At 32.7% G+C, this 23,814-nt stretch overlaps 1 protein-coding gene across 1 annotated transcript; it reads right to left on the reverse strand.

Annotated features, from left to right (window-relative positions):
• Positions 1-13,677: 13,677 nt before the first annotated feature.
• LOC127733589 (complement C1q-like protein 4) lies at positions 13,678-17,503 on the reverse strand. Its single transcript, XM_052242923.1, has 3 exons — positions 17,366-17,503; positions 17,197-17,268; positions 13,678-14,127 (listed from the first exon to the last, which is right to left on the reverse strand). Exons 1-3 carry the CDS (start codon positions 17,415-17,417, stop codon positions 13,721-13,723), a joined length of 531 nt encoding a protein of 176 aa, XP_052098883.1. The 5' UTR covers positions 17,418-17,503; the 3' UTR covers positions 13,678-13,720.
• Between the last annotated feature and the right edge of the window lie 6,311 nt (positions 17,504-23,814).

Here is a 23,814-nt window from a genome sequence, read left to right on the forward strand (position 1 = left end):
TATATTTTGTATTAAATATATAACAAATTGTTGTAATTTTTCGACTGTAAATGATCAAATGTTAGTTGCAAAACAGTAAATATGAGTTAGAAATACGAAAATATGTTTTGAAGTTTGTTAATGGGATTAAAAGATTTACTTTCAAAAGTTTGCTATAATGCTATCGATTTTTTTTTTCGCGGAGAGTAATCAAAAATCTCTTGTGAAAATAGGAAATTGTTACTCCAGTTATTTTCCGTACGTAATTGCAGGATGACGCAGTGCAGGACAGTTTTTTTTAGCAGAATTGCAGGACAGCTCGACACTAGTTCGTTCGATTTTCAGCTAGGCAATCAATGCATCAGTACCGGTAAATGGATTTTCAGCTAGGCAATCAATGCACCAGTACCGGTAAATGGATTTTCAGCTAGGCAATCAATGCATCAGTACCGGTAAATGAACGCAATGCTGATTAGGAGCTGGTGGTAAAGAGCAAATTTAGTGTACAAAAGTGTTCAGCATTTTTAGGTTCAAAAGGTATGTTATTTTGGTTGAAATGATTTATTGGTGTCTGCTTTGTGTCCAGGGGTAAATAATTTTCAGCTCGTTCATGCCCAGGACAAGAACATAATCAACAAATCATGTAGATATGTTCTGCAAAATGAGTCGACCGGAATGAAGTTCAGAAAATATCGACTGGCACGTGGGAAAAGAGTATATGTTGGTTGGGTCAGAAATATTATCCTGTACGTTATAGGCATCGAACCCCTCGAATAGTAATTGCAATGATTCTTTGGTGTGCATAGAGCCTGGCCTTTTCCCTATACGAGGCATAGGATTAAACTTCCCCTTCTGTCCGGACTTGTCTGCGTATATAAATACGCTCTTCCCGCATACTTAGCAAAATTTCGAATAGCCCTCCCATCTCTCGGTAAAGTACTAGTGCCGGATGCGACAGTTCAGGTAACTATTTTTCTATACTTTAGACCACCATTGAGGGCATTGTAATGCATGCATGTTAAAAGTAATTAAATGAACTTGTTACTTTATCAATGGGGATTACTTTTTCTGCGTTACGGTTTCTGGTCAAGATTTATCGGTAGATGGGAACTGGAAGAAATATTAATTCTGATTCATACGAATTATGTTGGTAGGATGATAAGCACAATTTGTTCCCATAGAAATGCCAACTATCTGTTGAAAAATACGCCCACCAAACTTATATAACAAATATGTTGTCAATAAACAGTTCTAGCCTCTTTTTATAACCAGAGTGTTTTGTTACAAAGTATGATTTGTCCGTACATTCCCAAAACAAGATATTTGTTTTAGTTTTAGAATGAGGAACACATGATTGTGTAGATTATGTCAAATGTTTGGAATAATCTTCACTTAATACTTCGAAATATACTTTGTACAATTTATACCTTTATTGCCCTCTTTCTTTCCTTCTTTTTCCTATTTTTTTTTATTTAAAAAATTTAGTAAGGTAGTTGCCTCACTAACACAAAGAAAGCTACGCCACTGGGTTTTCCATATATACTTCTACAGTTCGGTTTATTTTTCAGCCGCTTAGGATCACAATAAAAATCTTATCCGACTTAAAGACATACATCAAAATTGATATGTTAAACCTGTATATTTTGAGATGCATTTAGATGTTGATGATTGAAACTCGGTATTTTCACGCGTATTTTTCATAACACAATAAAGATCTATGGTACGATAAGTTATGGGGAAAAGAGTTTTTGTATTTGCTTACTTTCTTTTCCTCAGCCATGCTTTTTCAATACAACTACACTGTATGCTTTATATAAACATTAATCATCCTAGAAATCATCATCAAAGTCTTTGAATTGCCGTTTCCATTTCACTTCTACCCGTCTTGTTACCTTCTTCACAGATTTACAATTTGTTGTTTTAATAGCTGCTGTGCCATAAGTATATTGCAGATGACATGCACACTTTCCTTATACGCTTTCAATTTCTTTTTGCCGGCCAAACATTTCCTCTTCCTCCCTCCCTCCCTTCTTCATTAATCTACTTTCATAATTCATTATCTGAAAGTCGATTTTCTCAACACCTGTCAGGATCAAACTATAAGAAAGTCTACTCGTCCACACCAGCCTTGTGTTCATATATTTTTATCCAAAGGGAAACGTTTTTATTCCTATAAATATTGATGTAAGTGCGAAAAACTTGCATACAGCAATACAACAGTGTATAATATTTAGAGAATAAAAATTCATAAACAAGTTACAACTATTTCGCTCAATTTAACACTGATGTAAATACATGTACTAAAATATCTATTAGCTATAAGCCTCTCCTATCTGAGGTGGCGTTAGCCCCGAAGATATGAGAGGTTTACATCTGATTTACATAGAAGTAATAAATAGATATTTTATCTTTTCTCTTGTCCAAAAAGAGCAATTAGTTTTGATAAAACAGAAATAGTGTCATTTTCTCAACTGCACCAAGTGAACCCTGTGTAAAGAATACCAGACACTGTTATGTCAACTATTTATTTAATTCTTAATGATATGATATCTCACACTTGTTTCAGTTCCTCCATATTGTAAACACAAGTAGAAAAAAAAAACATTAAATCTATGTCATCCAGCAATATATGAATTAATGACAAAAACAAATATTTTCGAAAACGTGTATTGTGAAAAACCTATATCATTTCATTTGTTTTCCAAATGTTTTCACTAATCTTTTAGATAGTATTTGATCTGTATTGTGATCTTACCACGTTTTCTATCTTTCTCCAACCTTGATACATTTATATCCTTTGGTTTAATAACGTATTCACTTGGTAAAAAATATCTGCAAGATTTATTTCAAAATTTACGTAATTAAAATTTTCGCAGTCGGCCAAGTTCAATCTTTTTTGTCTTCGTCATAAATATTTACGCTTTCTTCACAATGGAGAATATTAAGTTTGTCATTTGTAACACTTTCAGACAATGTTTATAACTATGAATTTAGAATGAATCAAAGCAGTGATGAGGTATCACATTGATAGAGGTATCAAATTGACACCAGACCTCATCACTGCTTTTGTATGGAAATAAGAATCACTGCCCTGTCTTGTTTTTATTGGAATTATTGCCAAAACCTGAACTATTTGCTGATAAATGATAACACTTCTATGTAAATACAGTCCGGGATGCGGTTCGACAAAATTGCTCCCCTTGTTTATTTCGCTCTCCTGTCAAATCATGTAATTTCGCTACCTCCAATGGTAGACGCGACAACGATGGGTGTCGTCAGGACAGGTACGATTAAAGGAATCAGTTAGGAATTAGACGATCCCCATTGGTATAGGTGAGTTGTTTAATAGTTGTTGCTTTAGGATAAATGCATGTTTTAGATTAATTCATAGTCAGGAATAGCTGGAAGGAAAAGAAACGTGTTGCTACGAGAACCCGGAAACCGATGGTAGAAAATTTTTAAAAAATCTAGAGACGATCGTTCTGAGTGTGCCACCTACACATTCAAACATGTACACAACCACAGTATCCCCTATCTATCGAATGTGTTTTCATAATTATGTGATATAGGACAAAAAAAGGTAGCAGTTTTTTGTGTCTTGTTGTTAAGCATTTCCAGGGAAGATAATGTTATTTTTTACGGGTGTGTTTGATGGGTTTGTTACACTGTAACATTATATAATACACACTCATAAAGTTGCTAGAAAGCGCCTCTCACACACAATTAACTCAATTTCAATTATTCTATTTACCGGGTTATTGTAGTCCTATAATATAAGACTTCGGAGGTTCATATCATTTACATTCAACGTTTTTTATCGGATTTTTTTTTACTATCAATGTTGAACCGTTCAACATTGACAGTAAAAAAAATCCGATAAAAACGTTGAATGTACTAGTAAATGATATGAACATCAGAGGTCTTATATTATAGGACTATATATAAGACTTCGGAGGTTCATATCATTTACATTCAACGTTTTTTGTCGGATTTTTTTTTACTTTCAATGTTGCACGGTTGATAGTAAAAAAATAATCCGATAAAAACGTTGAATGTAAATGATATGAACCTCCGAATTCTTATATTATAGGACTACTGGTTATTGGTTCTTTATCCTAACTAAATGTTTTTGTGGTGTGTATTACGAAAAAGGGAGGTGTGCTTTTAAAAACACCGAAATACCTTTGCAATCCTACAATACCTGTTTACAGAATAAGAGAGATATTTCGTATTCTAAACCTAACTTTTCTCACATATTTGTTAGATATGTTGAAAATATAGCCAAATGTTAAATTCGTATATCCATCCCCTCTTTTTCAATTCATTAGTTAAACAGACAGCTCGAAAGAAAAGGCAATAACCGAACATTGATAATTTAGCTAACAATGAATTCAGTACATTTTTTCCAACAAGTAAAGACCAATGGAAACATTTGATATGATTTGAAAACATGGTCAATTAAGTAGGATCTTGTGGTTTCGTAGACATTAATGATAATTCAACATTTTCTTTTTATATTTTTCTTTATTTCATATACTAGTATATATCATAACATGTATATATTTTGTGATGCATCTGATGTATAAATCCAGTGACAGATCCGGGGAAGAGTCCTGTGTTCAGATCCGTTTGTATGGGGAACATGTGGTTGGAACCCCCGCTTTAATTGCTTGTTTGATTATTTTTTTTGCAGTGTCGAAAAGGATGATAGACAGTAGTTTTATCAAGAAGTTATGGAGATTGTTCCCGAATGGATTCCTTAACATCACAGTGTATAAGAGACTAATGAGCCTCGTCTAGTGCAAGCAACTGACATGCCCCTACCTGTTACGCTGACAGAAAAGCCCCCACTTTGAAAGCACGTTTAAATGTTGTGTGGAAGTTCTGCTATACATCTGACAGTCAGATGTCTTGGAATTATTCTGAAGTACATATGACGACCAAAGGCATTGAACAGAGGGGAGAGGTTTTAAAGTGATGCTAATCTGAGATTCCAATTTGAACTATAGAAAGCAATATATAAAGATATGTAGGAGAAATAATCTATATGAATAAAATTATCCCACAATAGGAACTGTCTTTTTTTTCCATACAGAATTTGTCAAATTTATCCATAACAGAAGGGATGTTAATGTATCCTTCATATATTTGTAATACTGATGGTAATTCAGATGCACAGTTGTTTTTCTTCTGCTTCATATATTTATTAACACAAGCTATATTTTTGTGATATAATTGCTGAGATGATATAGCAGTGCCATTGGTTTCCCCTCTCTCTTTGTTCAAAGAACTTGATCATCTGAACTCTTTTTTTTTAGATTGGAGTTCTGTTCAAGAACAGTTAAAAGAACATATGCTTAATTTTCGTTATCTCTTTAAGACCAGCATCATGATCAAAATCAATTTTAAATAAAACAGGCTGTACATTATATAAAATATGCCAGTCAACCGGAAATGTTATCACACAAAAAATGTCTTCAGTAGATTCATTTTAAAACTTACAAAATATGTCGAAGGAATTAGCATCCCCAACAATTACCATGTGACTTGAATTTTTGATTTGTCAATATCAAGCAAATTGTCGATATTTTCCAAAACATGACAATAGTTCCGTTTTTATTATTAACAACAAAGGACTTACTCTTGTATAAAACTGTAACAGATTATCAAAGACTGTCTACAAGTACAATTTTAATCCAAGCCGCTGTTCTTTTAAGCACCGTGTTAGCGACGGCTTGGTTGATTGTAAGTGTTGGGTGCAGAGACTGAAATATTTGTCTTTAAATACTCAGACTTGAGACAATAACATGGAGGTAAGTATGTGTAAGGACAACGTTTTGTCAAGGTTGGTTTGAACAGTGCGAAGGTCGGATTGGAATGTAGAAAAAAGATAATGAAAGTCTTTGTACTGGTTATTTACGTAAGGGAACGACCATTTAACTTCAAAAGGTGAAAAAGGGGGAGGGGTAAGATTTTTTCGAAAAAAAATATCGTCTGATCCCCAATTCGATGGAAAAATATTGTTGTCAGGCAAAATTTATAACCAAAAAAATATTATGAATTCTGATTTCCCCATACCTTATAGTGTTAAATTTTGAAAAAAAAATTATTTGATTGATGGAGGCGGAAAAAAAATGTTCGAGCTCAGACAAGAAAAAACCATACCCCCCTTTGAAGTTAAATGGTTGCTTCCTTGTTGAGGGATTGTTTCCTGGCTTGCTTTGATAGAGTATTGTTGCATGTTTCACAGATGTTGCTTTCTTTTGATAATTAAAGATATTCTTCCTCTTGATTGCAAGCAAATAATTAGTATAACGTCAAAGTCGGGAATTTGACGAAGATCGCGTTGGCGGGCGATTTTCTCAGACCAATGTGGCATACTACATGTTATTGACAAGAAATGTATCGTGTCCCGCGATCGTTTACAACGCGATTCGCAAAGAAAAACTTTGGTGGGATTAGTTGGCGACTCAATAATATGTTCCTCCATAACTTCCAAAAACTTTGACATATAAAGTAATTCAAGGTTATGTTGTCCGCTGTTTACACATTACTGATGGATATCTGTTTTTTTTTGTCTCTTACATGGTGGCTTTCCTGAAATAATTTCGCCATTTTTATATTGCATACATTGCAGATACAATCATCCGACCGTATGTTAAACATACTGTTAGACCAAATTGAAGATAATCTGAGGGTTTGCATGAGTTATGGTAACACCGCCATTTAATGGTTGACTAACATTTCACGCACAGTAGGCATTTGTGTTTCGATTTGAAGTTCATCATACTTTGGGTTAATACGTAAAAGATTTTTGTTGACTACTTCATGAAACACAAATGCAATTTCAAGACTTAATTTTTAAATTATCCTTAACAAATCTTTTCAAAACCATTATAATTATGGGGCACTAGTAGCGACATTGTTAGCTCTAAATAGGACCCCAAAGTTTGAACAAAAAATGAAAACACGCTAGAGTAATATATACGTATGTGTAGTACATGAAATATGAAGACACTCGTGTACTTCTAGTAGTTGTAATAGTGAGCATGTATGAGAAAAACTGAAATTATAGCGAGCCACCGTATAAGGTAAAAACTAATATTAGTGAGTCCTTATTCAAAGAACTTGAATATTCTTGAATCTGTTTCTGAGTTGTGAAGAACTAACATACAACTAACAGTATGATAGTTATTTAAGTAAAGTACTATAATACAATCGAGTCCTCAAGTTATGCGAAGAACTATAATAAATTTAGTCTAATGTAAAACAGTTAACTAAGTCAAAATCTCGTATGCACGACTCTTAATGTATAGCAAATTTTCGACTGTGGGTAAAATTTTAAGAAAAGAAAAAAATTAAATAATATTAAATCAAATCTTGTGAATAATATTAGCGATCAAAGAAAAAATATCACATTATGTCGACGGACAATTGTAAGATGCTATAAGATCGAATAAAAATGTATCGAAAATATAACACAAAAGAAATCGATGAAACAACTGCAATCCCAATTTTAGATGCAAACACATCAAAAGGAAAAAAAATCACACCATGTCGGCGGGCAACTGTCGACTTTTAAAACGTTGTACGATCGAAACATGTGACAAAAAAAAACCCAACTGCAATCAACAAATAAGACGCAAAGAGTCGCAAGAAATAACAAGATAACGCCATTGGCGACTTGTCAATATTATACTGTATGATCGAACACAAACATAGCCAAAACATGACACCAAAGAAATAAGACGCAAACTAAATTACAAGATCAATATAAGATGTATAAAAAATAATTCCGAAAGTACAATTGTTTAACACAAACAAGAGGAATACAACGATATAAATCTATGCTACACCAAAAACTCAACTTGACAATGGTCAATCAATCCGGGTTACCGCATAACTAAGGTGTAACAAAATGTGTAACAAAACTTTTAAATAATACAGAAATTATGACTGTCGGAGTAATTGTTATTGTTTAAGAAAAAAAACATGTCAAACATGCAAATACTATTTTTAAATAATAGTTTTTGTCGAGCCTGCGACTTTTGTCGCAGAAAGCTCGACATAGTGATAGTGATCCGGCGGCGGCGGCGGCGGCGTTAGCTAACTTCTTAAAAGCTTTATATTTTAGAAGGTGGATGGTCTGGATGCTTCATACTTTGTATATGGATGCCTCATGTTACGAAGTTTCCGTCAGTCACATGTCCAATGTCCTTGACCTCATTTTCATGGTTGAGTGACTACTTGAAAAAAAGTTAAGATTTTTTGTAATGTTAAATTATCTCTTATTATAAGTAATAGGATAACTATATTTGGTATGTGCGTACCTTGCAAGGTTCTCATACCCGTCAGACAGTTTTCACTTGACCTCGACCTCATTTCATGGATCAGTGAACAAGGTTAAGTTTTGGTGGTCAAGTCCATATCTCAGATACTATAAGCAATAGGTCTAGTATATTCGGTGTATGGAAGGACTGTAAGGTGTACATGTCCAACTGGTAGGTGTCATCTGACCTTGACCTCATTTTCATGGTTCAGTGGTTATAGTTCAGTTTTTGTGTTTTGGTCTGTTTTTCTTACACTGTAAGGAATGGGTCTACTATATTTGGTGTATGGAATGATTGTAAGGTGTACATGTCTAGCTGGCAGGTGTCATCTGACCTTGACCTCATTTTCATGGTTCAGTGGTCAAAGTTAAGTTTTTGAGTTTTGGTCTTTTTTTCTAATACTATATGCAACAATTCAACTATATTTGGTGTATGGACATATTTTATGATCTATTTGTCAGTCACTCAGGTTTTATTTGACCTTGACCTCATTTTCAAGGTTCATTTTCTCAATGTTAATTTTTTGTGTTTTGGTCTGGTTTTTTTTAAACCATAAGCAATAGGTCAACTATATTTGTTGTATGGAAGAATTGTTAGCTGGACATGGCTGCCTAGCATGGTTCATCTGACCTTGACCTCATTTTCATGGTTCATTGGTCAATGTTTAGTTTACTTGGTTAATGTTAAGTTTATGTGACAGTTGTAATAAAGCTTTATATTTAGGACTATCAACATAATATCAATGATTAGTAAAGAAGGCGAGACATTTCAGTGTGTGCACTCTTGTTATCACTAAAAGTCATGTGATGTTACTTGTATAGGACGGGGTGTGTTCGATGCGTTAATCAGTGAGGAAAACCCCGCCATATAACACCCAACTTGGAAATTGCGTACAAATGTCAAATTTAGGTGTGCCACTTTGGGAATGGTCTTAACCGATTGATAATTCATTTCTCAATATTCGTAATTTTCCCCAGATTTTTTCTATGTCGGGCAAAAAAAAGTAGCAGTTTATAAGGAGACCCCCTAATTGATGTAACAACTTGACTTATGGTCGTTTTTAAAACGATTGTTTGCAAGTTGCATTGTTAACAGTTGTACAATATGAAAATTTATTAACGTGAATGCAAATATTCATAATGTTTTTACGGAAAGTAACTTTTGTGTCATCTTGACAACCGTACACAAAGTTCATTTCACTTTTCTACCTTCTAAACACAAGAGTTCGAATTCTTTTGTTCTATTTAAACCGCATACCGGACTGAATACGAATACATTACATCTAAATATGCTATAACTAATTGAAATGTCTATTTTCAGGCCTCCGATCCACGTAGTTTGGAATGTTTGTTAGCGGTGTTCATGAAGGTCCGGCAGTATAACACAGTTTATATCACTGGATTGAGCTCTGTCAAAGTGTATTATTCAATGTTTTGCATTGATCTCAGTTCATTGTTATGCAAATGAATTCTTTGTGAAATTGAGATTTGCAAACATACAATCTATATCTATATATGTAATATTATCAAGAAACTTTCAGTACAAGGAACTATTGAAGCAGCATCCACGGAACATATTAAGTACTTAAAGGGAGATTAAAGCATTGTATTTACTTTTGAACCAACATTTTCATCCAGTAGAAAAAGCACATTGAAATCTACCTGCAATATGATGCTAGGTGATTTTGCAACACTTATTTAATCAGCTGTACTGCCTATAGCTACTGAAGAGTCTTGAGTGCAATTGGTCATTCGTTTGTACATGAGGACAAAACTCACAAAGCCTAGTCGATTTCTAAAATTCTCTTTCATTGTTCAACTTTTATCATTCATTCGTTCATGTCTTAATATGTGTTAATGTTAATTACAGCACTGTTCATTTTCATATCACAACACAACTGCGTCCTACAGGTTTCATTTATAGTTTTATCTACATAACAAGAACCTATAGGTTAAAAGGAAGTAAATAAAGATGACTGGCGCCACCTAGTTTTTACATCCAAGGTAATATGTAGAAGTAAATTTATTTTCTGCTGCCCTGTTAACTAGAAAAGAAAATTGAAATAATGAGAAATGAGTGTTGGCTTTTGGTGCAGAAATAGCGAGAAATTTGGAGGAAACTCTCTGTGACGAGCAATATTTTCTGTGCAAAATTAAGCAAGGGGTATTCTTCATTCATACTATTTCGAAAATTCGGGAACCATAGAGTACCCTTAAAAATGCCATTTTTCTATAAAAAAAGCTGCGGCATCATATGTGTTTTACAGTTTTATTCACACCCAAAGGTGTTGATAATTCAGAATTTGACAGTTAATCAACGGATCTTTTATAGTAAAAACGCAGGACCCAATAAGGCTACCATTGTTGCCTATGTAAATAATTACTTCATTTTAACCTAAAAACATGAACAATTCTGCAATACCTTTTTCATTTAAAAAAACTAGAGAATGATCATAGTTCATATTCCATTTAGTCTACACTATTTCTCATAATTAATCTTTAGAAATTAAGAATGATATACAATTAAAATGGATTCACAATGTTTTAAAATCATTTCAAACTGGTTAAATTTTCTTTTATATCATTTCAACAAGGCCTTGGAGAATCTAAGAAGATGAAATTTTTAAAGAAAGAATTAAAATAACACAACAGAAGTGTACTTTCTGGCTCATCTAGCCCCATGTGCATGCCAGGTATTGTCATCACTTAAAACTATTGACATATTATTCTAGAAAACAATATCGAGCATTTAAACAAAATCTTTCACTAATGACACTTGTGGACGATGAATTCTATATCGAGCATAGAAACACACCTGTTGCTTAGCAACATCAAACAGTTTTTTTTAAATTAAAGACAACTACAAAACCTATACTTCAATGTGAAGAAAAGGTATGAAAAGAAGAATATAAAGAATTTACTAATTAAGGGTAGGTCTGAACAGTTTTTAAAGATATTCAACAGTTAATGAATTGAAAGAGACGTGGCTTGTACCACAAACAGACCTTGTTTGCAATAAATTGTTTAATCCAGGCAACTAAGAATTAATATGATGTAGGGGTGGGGATATGTATGTGCTCCCTGGGTAGAAAACCTATGGTGAATTAGAAATGGCTTATCAAGGCAATGGGTGGGATATAAACCATTTTTGAGATAATTAAGGATTCGTTATATAAGGGGATATGATCTCAAGGGATAAATCATTCGGTGCAGTAAAAACGAATTGACATAGCCTGTAAAAATCTATACGGTTTGTGGATTGGGCATATACAACTTAATTATTTTACCTTCAAAGTCAAAGGTCAAGAGCACAACATCAATTATTTTGACCTAGAAATCAAAGGTAAAGGTCATAATGATATTAAACTGATATGATAATTTTATTATGGTTATACACTTTATGCCAAATATAATAAGTCAATATAAAAAAAATGAATAAGTGTCGGTCCGGACCAAGTGTGTATGAGAATAGAATCAAAATTTAGGTTTTAAACTTTAAAAGTAAAGCATTATAATTTATGGCACGTCACTTTTAATTTTGAATGAAAATTGGGGGCCGTTCTCTGATATATACGTATCGTACCTTGTCCTTACTAAAATATATTCTACATAGTTTGACATTTACACCTATCCGTAGGAACTATTTTGTTTTAAATATTGTACTACTTTCCAGTATGATCTTTTTGACCGGGCCCGATTTGGTGGTGCAAAGTCTATCCGAAATTTTTGCAAAGAATTCCTCTCAAACCGGCGCTAGGGGCCGTCTTATAATTCTAGGGAGGTAAAAGATGTTTTTGGTCCGTGTTGAAGGCCTCAGTGTGATTTTGAGATGAAGTACAGCAATACATGCGCTGTTCCTTTGCTTTTTGTACGTTTTTTGCTTTGCATGTACTGATTTTGTGTCATGGTAGATTCCCTTATATCCTTTGGTTTTCTATTATACATACAGGTTCTCAGAAACCATCTTGCATATCAAAATAACATCATGGAGAAAAGCACATAATATATTCCTCTTCTTATTTTTAGTTTTTGCTTTATCCAAAAGTAAAGTTGTGGAACATTTTAACAGGATTATTTGTTAATCCATTCTGCTGATAGTGTCTCCTCCATGAATGTCTTGAACATAAAAACCAAATATTGAATAAACGACACTGCTGATTTTTAGTGTTTAGTACTGGGCTGATATTCATAATGTCTGTCACTGTGAAACACAGTTTAACGTAGAACACTATGAAAAAAATTGAAACCTTTTTTGTCAGAAAACACTGTCAAACATCCAACCCACACTGATCTGTATCCACACTTGTGAAATATATAAAAATCTTTGCACCTTTGTTTGCGGTATACCATCTTCGCCGCAAGTTTATTGTTTTCTTTTTGGTATTAAATTTATAGTTAAGATCCATTTATTACACCTTGTGATCCGTTTATTTGGCAATCGCCAATGGCAGTCAGCAGGATTTAAGAACATTTGTTGTTCGACCTGCTAGTCAAATGCGTTTTGTTAAAATATACTTTTTCACTTTTTTGGTCTTTTGGAAAATGTTGTTTGTGCTGTATTTAGACCCCTCTACCAAGAAATTTGTTTTGCATGCACACGTATAAAAATTCCCGCAATTTAAGTGTGCATGCAAAACAAATTTCTTGGTGATGGGTCTAAATACAGCACAAACAACATTTTCCAAAAGACCAAAAAAGTGAAAAAGTATATTTTAACAAAACGCATTTGACTAGCAGGTCGAACAACAGATGTTCTAAAACCCTGCTGACTGCCATGGCGATTCCCAAATTAACGGATCACCAGATGTAACAAAATGAATCTTAATTATTAATTTAATACCAAACATATATTATATAAGAATAAGGAGATGTATGCATGAGACCAAATGACGTGGATGTAAGCAATTATATATCACTGTTCGGAGATCAACAGTTTTGATTGAACCCTCACTTTAATAAGTATCACAGCCTCATGCTTGTACATTCTTTGATTCTAACAACACATATTTGGGACTTGAGATTTAAATAAAATAGACAGAGGATCTTCAAGCTTGCTGTTCGGTGTGAGCCAAGGCTCCGTGTGGAATGCCGTACTTTGATCTATAATTGTTAACTTTTTATACATTGTGACTTGGATGGAGAGTTGTCTCATTGGCACTCATACCACATCTTCTTATCTATATAGTTTGGTTTTTAACGGGTACAGGCATGAAAAATAAATCCAGAATTCAAATTCACACACTTTTAAAAAATGTCCGGTTCCTAAAATTACCAACAGTTTGGGTTTGAATTCATTTTACCTAAACCTATAATTTTAAATATTTGTTGTGCATGTATACACTTTTGCCCTTTTTGTTTGTACGTTCAGGTTAAAAAGAAATAAGGATGTATTTATTATTGATAAATTTCATATCAAATTGAATTTGATTGCAAAAAACGTCCAGAAAAATATGAATGGCGACCTCCAGCAACAGTCTCTTTTCTCTTTGGATCTCTGTGCTGTACGAACACTTTATCTCCCTCCTTTAGCTGCATCAGTAGAACACGAGTTACAGCATGCCAGTCCCGACCTCCTGCATAACCATAATCATATCTTTCATTATTTTTCTGTATTTGGAAGGTTACAGCAGACGTCTGATATCCTTGTATGGTACATGCTATCTGGTACAATCCTGTTTTTGGCGCTGTGAACTTGCCTGTTGAAGGGTCGTAGTTGTTCCCTATGTTTGTATGGACATCGTCAAATTTCAGGATGTCATTTCCACTAAAAGGAGTGTGACGTGCTACGTATGCATGAAATGCAGCGTTTTCATTGTAGCCTAAAATGCAACCACAAGTTAAGCATTTACTGTTATTTGTATCAGTAATTTATATGAATAAAACATGTAGATTAGTTACAATGCAATCTTTTAATAGGCTACAGAATTGATTCATTTTTTTTTCAACGAACAAATTCTATTAATGTTTAATGTAAATGAGACACGGAGCATATAAATTATTGTCCCAATGTTCATTTGAATTATCAATAACTATTCTAAAAATAGGACAGAGTCCTTTTATAGTTTTCTTATTATACTATGAAAGTTTATAAGTATGTAAATAAAATAGTGTTTGATTTTGTTCTCGTAAATATTAAGGAAGTACCTACCCCTTTTATTTCGAGAGACAATCTAATCATCAAATAAATTGCGAATACATATGATAATATCTGTTTGTCTAACTACTGTATTAATAAATAAATAATAGGAAATAAACATATCAAAAAGGAAGAACATAACGTACTGAGGTGGCATTTATTATCTTCTATTCAAAATAAATATACAATAAAAATGTGCCATTATAGTAAAGCATATTCCTTGTCAGCTGCTAATCAAACGAAGCTTATAAATAATGAAAGGAATCTATTTTAATGAAAAGCACCTAAAAAGGTTCAGTAGCTACCGAGAGATGATGTTACAAGCACTGTTAGATGTGTGTGTGTGAAGTTGCTGTGTCTGTACTTTAATTTACACTCCTGATTTTACGAAATTGAAAAAAAAAATCCAGTGAATTAAATTATATCTATTTTCGAATTATTTAAATCTAATATAATACAACTGAGAAGGTTTCGTAAATGTTTGAAATAGATTTAATTTTTATCTAGAGGTTTGGCTGAAAATGTAAACTTTACATATATATCGTACTAAGATCAAGAGCTAGTTCAAGGAATATTGACACTTCAACAGCAATGAGGTAAGCTTGCACATACAAGCACATGTTAGACACTGAACATGTATCTTTAGCTGTTGGCATGGATTTTTTTCCAGGGACAAACACTTTTGCTCTACTTTAACAAAAATATAAATATTTTGTTGAATAACATGCAGGAACAAGAAATGGTTTTGTAACTCATTGACTCATTGCTGAAATTAATTTTGTTTTTAATGTACAATGGAAACAAACTATAGTCTCTCATATTGATTAGAATATTACATTTTTTTTTTAAATATATGGATGCCCCCCCCCCCCCCCCCCCCCGCAAAAAAAAGAGGTCTTGTGTCGCTCATATGGATATATGTTGTATTTTGTTGTTTGTCCGTTTGTCTGTTTCTTTTTTAGCCATGGCGTTGTCGGTTATTTCTACTTATAAGTTTGAAGTCCCTTTGATATCTTTCACCTCTCTTTTGCACCATCAACGATGGCCACTCTCCAATATTGTAGTCTATGATATAATTCATTTATGGATTATTTGTTTTGTTGATCTTGTCTTGGTGATCATTTTTGCTGTTTAGAATTGTTCTTTATTTACCAAAGTTTTCCCCAAAAAGCAAAAAATGGGTAAACATCATCATTAACGGGCAATAAACTCCCTACTGACAATTTCGGAAACCTCGTTATATTGTTGATCTTGTTATAATAAGGAAAAATAAATAACAATCATCATTCAATAAAGACTTTCAATGGTAAACAATATTTCATTTCATAATGGATCTATTTTCATTTTTTAACTATTATATTCAATTTGTCAGGTTTCTTTAAATTTAATTCTTGTTTTGTATAAGTTATATTCCAATCTCGTTTCAGTTTATTCAAACACCACTCTGATCTTAATTTTCAAAAGTATGCATGTAAAAGATTAGAAATTAGTATAATCATGGAAGTATAATACTTCCATGGTATAATACATTATTTTGTTATGCTGGTACTATTAATGGTCATACACGTAATAACTAAAAACATCATCCTGTAGAATAATTTGTGTTGCAGTTACCTGGAATTGACGCTAATCGACAATCTTTCAATTTAAAATGATATCAACTTTTGCCTGCTGGGCAAGGACTTTTTATATCATATAGAGTTACCGAAACAACTTGTATAATTTTCAGGAGATAACAACTTTGAAAGAAAGTAGAGGAAAATCAGGGGCTTAACCTCTGATTGATTGGGCATCCTATTATTGTCATGTTAACCAATTAAGTCTGTTTGGGTAGCTAACACAATTTTGTCAATATTACGGAACTATCTACAACTGTCATACAAGTGGGAGGTTTAGCAAGCTATAAACCAGGTCCACCCCATTATATTCTGTGGAAAATACCTCTGCCAAGTTAGAAATATGACAGGTGTTTTCCATGTGTTCGGTTGGTTGATATACTACATATATATCGGGTTCTTTTCGCGTCGACTTTTTTTCGCGATTTGATGACAAACTGGGCAGGTTAAATTTTCACTGGGTATTATTTTCGCTAATTGGGAAAATACACGCGAAAAAAATCACTAGTATATAATAATTAAGATGTAGTTAACATAAAGTGCTTCATAAATATTATCAAAACTTTCAGTTTTTAGCATGCTGCGATGTCCATAAATGTTCTCCGAATTATGTATATTTTAGTTTGTGTAGTACTTGTATTTTGGTGTAAACTATTTTCTGCCAGTCAATCTGATTGCACAATTAGACCAACCTAACGGAACTATACAGAACTGTAATACAAGTGGGAGGTTTAGCTAGCTATAAATCCAGGTTTCATATACCGTTTCTTCAGAACATGGCTATGCCAAGCCAGGAATATCACAGTTGTTTTCCAGTCGTAATATAATCGAGCGTTTGGTTTTGTCATGTTTTATGAAATTCCCCTGTTTTGAATTTACCCAGGAGTTCAGTATTTTTGGTTAAACTTTTTTTTTCATTTTTTCACAGTAACACAATTTAATGAACTTGATTTAAAAAAAAAACCATAATGTATCATATAAATCACGCTATATTGAATCACTATATTGGGCGGTTGTTAATGAAGGTTGCTAAAATTCCACTAGCAGCGGTACCGATCCAGCATTAAGCTTGGAAGATCTCATCTGAAATCACGATCTTAAAATCTTATTTTAAAAAAGAAAAAAGTCGTAATTACCTGGTTTACATGACCCTTTTGTAGCCAATAATGTTCGAAGTAGATCTTCGCTGATACAGGATGCCTTTACGCCTACAATAAAAGACGAAAGAATGGTAAGAAATAAAACAATGCTAAACTTTCAAACAAAAACCACTGAAATGAAACAATAATTGAAGAAATTACTTACCAATTCTAACTGATAGACAGATGAGAAAAAGAACAAATCTTCTACGGAACATTTTGAATTTGCTAACGGTAGTTGTTTTCACTGTATCAGAAAATACAGCCTGTAACACCGTTTAATACGGAAAACTACATGTAATATTGAAAAATTCCACGAATATGTAATAAGATACCACAATGTGTTACACTGAATTGTCATGCACCTTGTAATATTAGAACTGTTAGTTTTCCTGGAATATACTAATACTATCCGCACTAATTTCATTGGTTAATATTTGGTTGCTCAATGTCCTATGTAATTTTACGGATATCGGCAAATATGGAATATCCCGACCAGTGATTTCTTAACTTGATATTCTCCCAACGCAAGAACGGACAATATTTCACTTGAAACAATGTCTTTCCTCAGAAAGTGAGGAAAGTTAGTCCAACATAGTCTTTGACCTGGCAACAAGAATTGTTTTTATTTATTTTTCATTTCAGAGCCTTTTATAGCTTACTATGCGGTAGGCCGTACGGTGACATATAGTTGTTAACTTCTACATCATTTGGTCTCCGGTGGAAAGTTGTCTCATTGGCAATCATACCACATCTTCTTATTCTTGTATTATACAATTATGGCCCGCTGAGGAGGTGAATATCCAAAACTGTCAACCCGAGTAGGGGTTATTCCACGGGGGCTTTCACCACTCCTGCCAATTTCTGGAAAAACATCAAAATTAAACTATGACACGTGATCTGTATTAGCCAATCAAATAATTACTATGTAATGTAAGGTATAATAATTACTATTATACACCATATCCCGAGTCAAGGATTTGTATAGTGAGACAAATCCTTGCCCGAGTGAATATCGTATAATCAAGATATATCATAATGTCGGATAGTTTTGTTTGATCTTTGTTATTGTGTTTATTTGCAAGCAAATATTTGTTCAGGGTATTGTTAATAGATATAACGAACAAGTCGTAATTTCACTTTAATAAAACAAAATATTGAAAAGCGTCTCTAAATTAAACCACTGTGCAATATGGCATTAAACTTACACAATTGAGTAATAAAAATTGTCACATGGTGTCTTCTTATTCCGTATAAATTACAATATATGGTATCGATTACAGTTCTGTAATTTATTTTCACCATCCGTAATTATTATCTAAAATTTTAACTGGGCATGCCATATTTGATATAAATGCGGACGTGAAAGACTAAAAAGCAAATTTCACCAAAGCGTCAACGGAGATTACATTCCATGGATTTTTACATTACATTACAACGATTTCGTCATTTATAAAACAAAAAACATGTATCTGTATAGAGTTGTACAAAATTAACAACAGCAATTACAGGTTTTAAAGGAATCATTATCATGCGGATATATAAATTTAACAAAAGACTTAAAATTATTTGCTATCAACATCAAATTCCGCGAAGAATAATTTTTTGTGCAACCAACAACATAAAGAGAGGACCGAAGACAACGTTTAAAAAGTGATTGAAATTTTTTATAGAAACAAAAGTTTACTCATTGAATGCAATTTGATGGGTTTTTTTTTCGACCACCCGACACCATCATTTCAGACAACAAAATTTGTGAACAAACAAATGAAAAACTCTGGCCCTTTTCATGGATGAAATGCAAATGTTAATTATTGCAAAATGTACCCTAAAGCATATTTTAATAGAAAGAATTAATGCATTATAAATTTCTGCATTTACTGATTCAGCAATTATTTTTCCTTTCATCGTTTTGAACTCAAACGGACAATTTTGATTAATCTAAAATAGTAATATGTTACCATAAATATATGAACATGTTTAAAGATATCATATTAATCATATTAAGTGGCACTCTAATACTAGGTAAAGCAAAGAAGGCTATAGTTTTAATGCGGAAAAGGAAGTTATATAGGCCCTGACTTACAATGCATTGTGGGAAACACTTGCTAATATTACCCAAACTTAATATACAAGACAAGACAAGACAATTTTATTCTTTAAAACCACTGTATACACATTGGTACAAAGAATGAAATAATAATCAAAGTATACACAATAAATTGTGGAAAATTTCATAGCCTATCAGTTTCTTGTCAGTTAGACCTTTTTAATAGAGTAGTCAAACCTGTTCTGTTACATGGATCAGAAATATGGGGATTCAGTAACTGTGATATCATCGAAAAGGTTCATACATGTATAAATGTTGTAAACTGCTCCTGAATCTGAAATCTTCCACTCCTTGACTGTATGATATACGGTGAGCTATAGGACGTTTTCCACTGAATATTGATGTAAAATTAAGGATGATATCCTACTGGTCGAAATTGATTATGGGAAAACAGTCAAAGCATTATTCATATGATGAAGACATAATCTTTCAATCAGTTTAATTGAAGTCTGAAGCTGGCATGTCAGTTAACTGCTAGTAGTCTGTTGTTATTTATGTATTATTGTCATTTTGTTTATTTTCTTTGGTTACATCTTCTGACATCAGACTCGGACTTCTCTTGAACTGAATTTTAATGTGCGTACTGTTATGCGTTTACTTTTCTACATTGGCTAGAGGTATAGGGGGAGGGTTGAGATCTCATAAACATGTTTAACCCCGCCGCATTTTTGCGCCTGTCCCAAGTCAGGAGCCTCTAGCCTTTGTTAGTCTTGTATTATTTTTAATTTTAGTTTCAATTTGGAGTTTAGTATGGCGTTCATTATCACTGAACTAGTATATATATTTGTTTAGGGGCCAGCTGAAGGACGCCTCCGGGTGCGGGAATTTCTCGCTGAATTGAAGACCTGTTGGTGACCTTCTGCTGTTGTCTGTTCTATGGTCGGGTTGTTGTCTCGTTGACACATTCCCCATTTCCATTCTCAATTTTATTGTATTATATATAAACTACTGTACCACTGGTATTGTACCAAAACAAGATTTGTTAAACGTATATTTGATGAATGTGGATTTTCTTATATCTGGAACACACAGTACTTTTTAAATGATGTATGGTTGAAATATTATATCAAAGCAAGATTGTGTGATCAATTCAAACAAACATGGAATGAGACCATTCAAAACTGTTCGAAAGCCTTGAATTACCGTATTTTTAAGACTTTATTTTGTTTTGAAGAATATCTTAATATTTTAGACGAAAAAGATTTTTTGACATTGTGTAAATTCAGAATATGTTACCATAAACTTCCAGTCGATTTTGGAAGATGGTACATTATAGAAAGAGAAAAAACGAAAGTGAAATTTATGCAATCTAGACATTGGAGATGAATTCCATTACATTATAAATTGTTCACATTTTATAGGAGAGAGAAATAAATAAATCAAAATTTTAATAGAAGGCCAAACATTATACTATTTACTGACATTATGTCTTGAAGTTCTACAAATAGGACAGACCTCATAAATTTATGAAAGTTTATACGAATTATAAACAAGCGAGTGTGTCCTCCTGAATAAATTGAAATTGTTTTTGTTGTTGTATATATTGTATATTTATGTTTATGTATTTAATGTAATGTATTACATGTCTTCTCTGTATCTATGTAAATGTAATTGGTGATGAGAATAAAGATATATATACTTACCAGATATACAGATATGATTAAAAATCAATACAGTGATTAACCAATACAATGATTGAAATAAGCTGAACAACAAAATTTAATCATTGTGCTTACTAATCATGCGATTAACTTTTAACGACTCGTTAAAGTTAATAATACGATTAGTTTAACGACAAGTTGAACAACAGACCCCTGGGATCTATCTCCACAACTCTGCATAGCCTTTTAATTCAAACTATGAAAAACAAATGAAAAAAAGAGGACAGAACATCCCAAGGGAGTAATAATAAAACATGAGTCGAAGACAAATAGACAAAAACCATGACCAAAAGAACACGACAAAGACACACAAAAGTAAACAAAGCACTACACACAAAAAAAAAAGATTAAGCAACACGAACCCCATTAAACACAAAAGTGTTCAACATTTTGCCTACTAGATTATATTTTTTGTCGGTTAATTTAGAGAATGCTTAAAAATCACCCTAAATATTCACAATATACCTATCAGCCTTCTCACATAAAACTAAGTATCACATACTTTCAAGTACAATCAATCTCCGTCTTTTCCTTGCTTTTCCTTGCCCAGCATAATGTGGTCAGTTTGTGGTCTACAAATTTAGACTGTTACACTAGTATTATGACACTTAAAGTTCAGGTAACTACAGTTCAATTGCATAAATCGTGCGAAAATGTCAAAACAAAAAGGATTGTTTAAACTTATATTTAATAATGTCATAATTATGTTAAATTTTCTGAACTTATGTCGAGTACACGAAAACCAATCCTGAAGAAGCTTTGTTCACTTGCTGTTGATATTAAGGGGACTGACAGTACAGCAGTTGTATTGACACAGTTGTAATTACATAAGTATTTATTTGTTTTAATATGCACGAAACATGTTTCTGGAATTCCTAAAACAATTTGCAGGCATGCTTTAGGACAACATTGGAACATCGGAACCAACAGCCTTTCTTTATGTTCTACTCTTATACCATAACTGCGAAGTATTAACTGAGTGTTGCTTAATTCTAATAAAAAACGAGGGTTTCTTTATCTATCCCATATGTGCATTACGGTTTTCTATACTAAAATATTCGTAAAGATTAGGTAAAAACACGATTTTCTATTTAAATTTTTTTTTTTAGATTACTTTGATTTAAGTAAGTATAACTTTATTGATCTGCTTGCATTATTCTACATAAAGTTTCATTATTTGTTTACCCCCTTAAATTCACTTTCTTATAGAAAATAAGGAGTAGTCGGTTTACAAACTTTAATTAGTGTTCTTGATTTAAATTTAAATTAGCTCTCTTGTGGAGAGTTGTCTCATTGGCAATCATACCACATCTTCTTTTTTATATTAACAATTCTGCTTTGTTCTTAGCTATTTAATTCTATTCTACGTTTAGGATGTTTCTTTCATTTCCTCCACCATCCTTAATGCTCGTCAGTAAGAATGCTGATTCACATATAGCTTTTGTTAAATGAAGAAGTCACAAACAATTATCAAATTAACAGAATTCCACTAAAAAATGTATGAATTTTATTGGGCATTTTTCTTCTTCTTTAATATCTTTTGTTGATTAGACGAAATCAGATGTTAACAAGAAACACACATCGTTTTTAAAAGAACACTGTCACAATTCATAGGGAGACATGCGAAAATTTTCCAACAAAGAAAAGGAGACGGACCACGCAGATCTTTTACATTAATTAATTCAATTATTTAGTGGGAAGTAAATACCATGGGAGGAAATCATACGTTTTCGCGTTATTTTGAACGTCGCTAAGGGTGTTCGTTGTTGCAGTTTGAAACATATTGTCGACTTTTAATGCAGTTTGAATTAAACCTTTATTGAAATTCGTCAATATAGTTCGAGAAAATATGGACAGAATAAATATTCTTCATTTTAAACATGTTTAGATGGTTGTTTATCTAACTACTATTTTCGCAAACGGGGTACAATCTAGTTAAAATAATGATGTCTGTAATACTGAATTACACACAGATAACTGAATATATTTGAAATCAAAATACCTACATAAATGTTTTACTAGTGATTTATCATGTCAAAACATGTAATCAAATTGTGGATTTTTAAATAACATTTACATTTGTACAATTTAGAGTTATCTTGCTTAGTATATTATTGGTTTCTAATATTTTCATTTTTATTTATTATCCACTTAAGTTCGGGCGATACTGGATAAAGATAAATATGGTCAACTCGATGGTAAATGCACAGTAAAAAATGCTAAATATAGACGTCCGTTTGACTATGCGCGTCGAATGAATAAGCAGTCACGTCCGTTTAAAATAATGATGTAAAATCCGATGTCTTGTAAGCTATCACGTGTATAATTCTTGCCAGACTTTTATGAAATTTACACAAAAGTTAATATCAGCAATGTGTCGGATAAGTTCGAAAATAAGTGCCAATCAGCTACTTTTAAAAGATTTATGCCCTTTGAAATATTGATTATATGGAAAATTGCTTTCATGTGTAAAATTCTTGCCAGATTTTTATCAAATTTATATCAAAGGTTTATATTAACAATGTCTCGGACAAGTTCGAAAAGCATTGCCGATCAACCTTTTTGGAAAAGAGTTACTCCATTCGGATATATCAATTTAATAGAAAATTGAATTGTAAGCACTCTCATGTGTACAAATTTTACTAGAGTATTATAGGTTTATATCAGCAATGTCTCGGACATTTTCGAAAATCAGTGCCGATTATTCAACTATTTTTTAATGCCCCTTGGGAATATTAAATGTATGAAAAATTGCATTGTAAACGCTCTCACGTGTAAGTTCTTGCCAGATTTTATCAAATTCATATCAAAGGTTTTATATTAGCAACGTCTCAGACAAATTCG

The sequence above is a fragment of the Mytilus californianus genome, unplaced genomic scaffold (assembly GCF_021869535.1).
Source record: "Mytilus californianus isolate M0D057914Y unplaced genomic scaffold, xbMytCali1.0.p SCAF_3, whole genome shotgun sequence".
NCBI classification, from domain to species: Eukaryota; Metazoa; Mollusca; class Bivalvia; order Mytilida; family Mytilidae; genus Mytilus; species Mytilus californianus.

Coding starts and splice junctions, on each gene's coding strand:
- LOC127733589 (XM_052242923.1), bottom strand. CDS start 17,417: ATGTTCCGTAGAAGATTTGTTCTTTTTCTCATCTGTCTATCAGTTAGA. Junction 17,269..17,365: donor CTGTCTATCAGTTAGAATTG/GTAAGTAATTTC, acceptor CTTTTATTGTAG/GCGTAAAGGCATCCTGTATC. Junction 14,128..17,196: donor AAAAGGGTCATGTAAACCAG/GTAATTACGACT, acceptor GTTGCATTTTAG/GCTACAATGAAAACGCTGCA.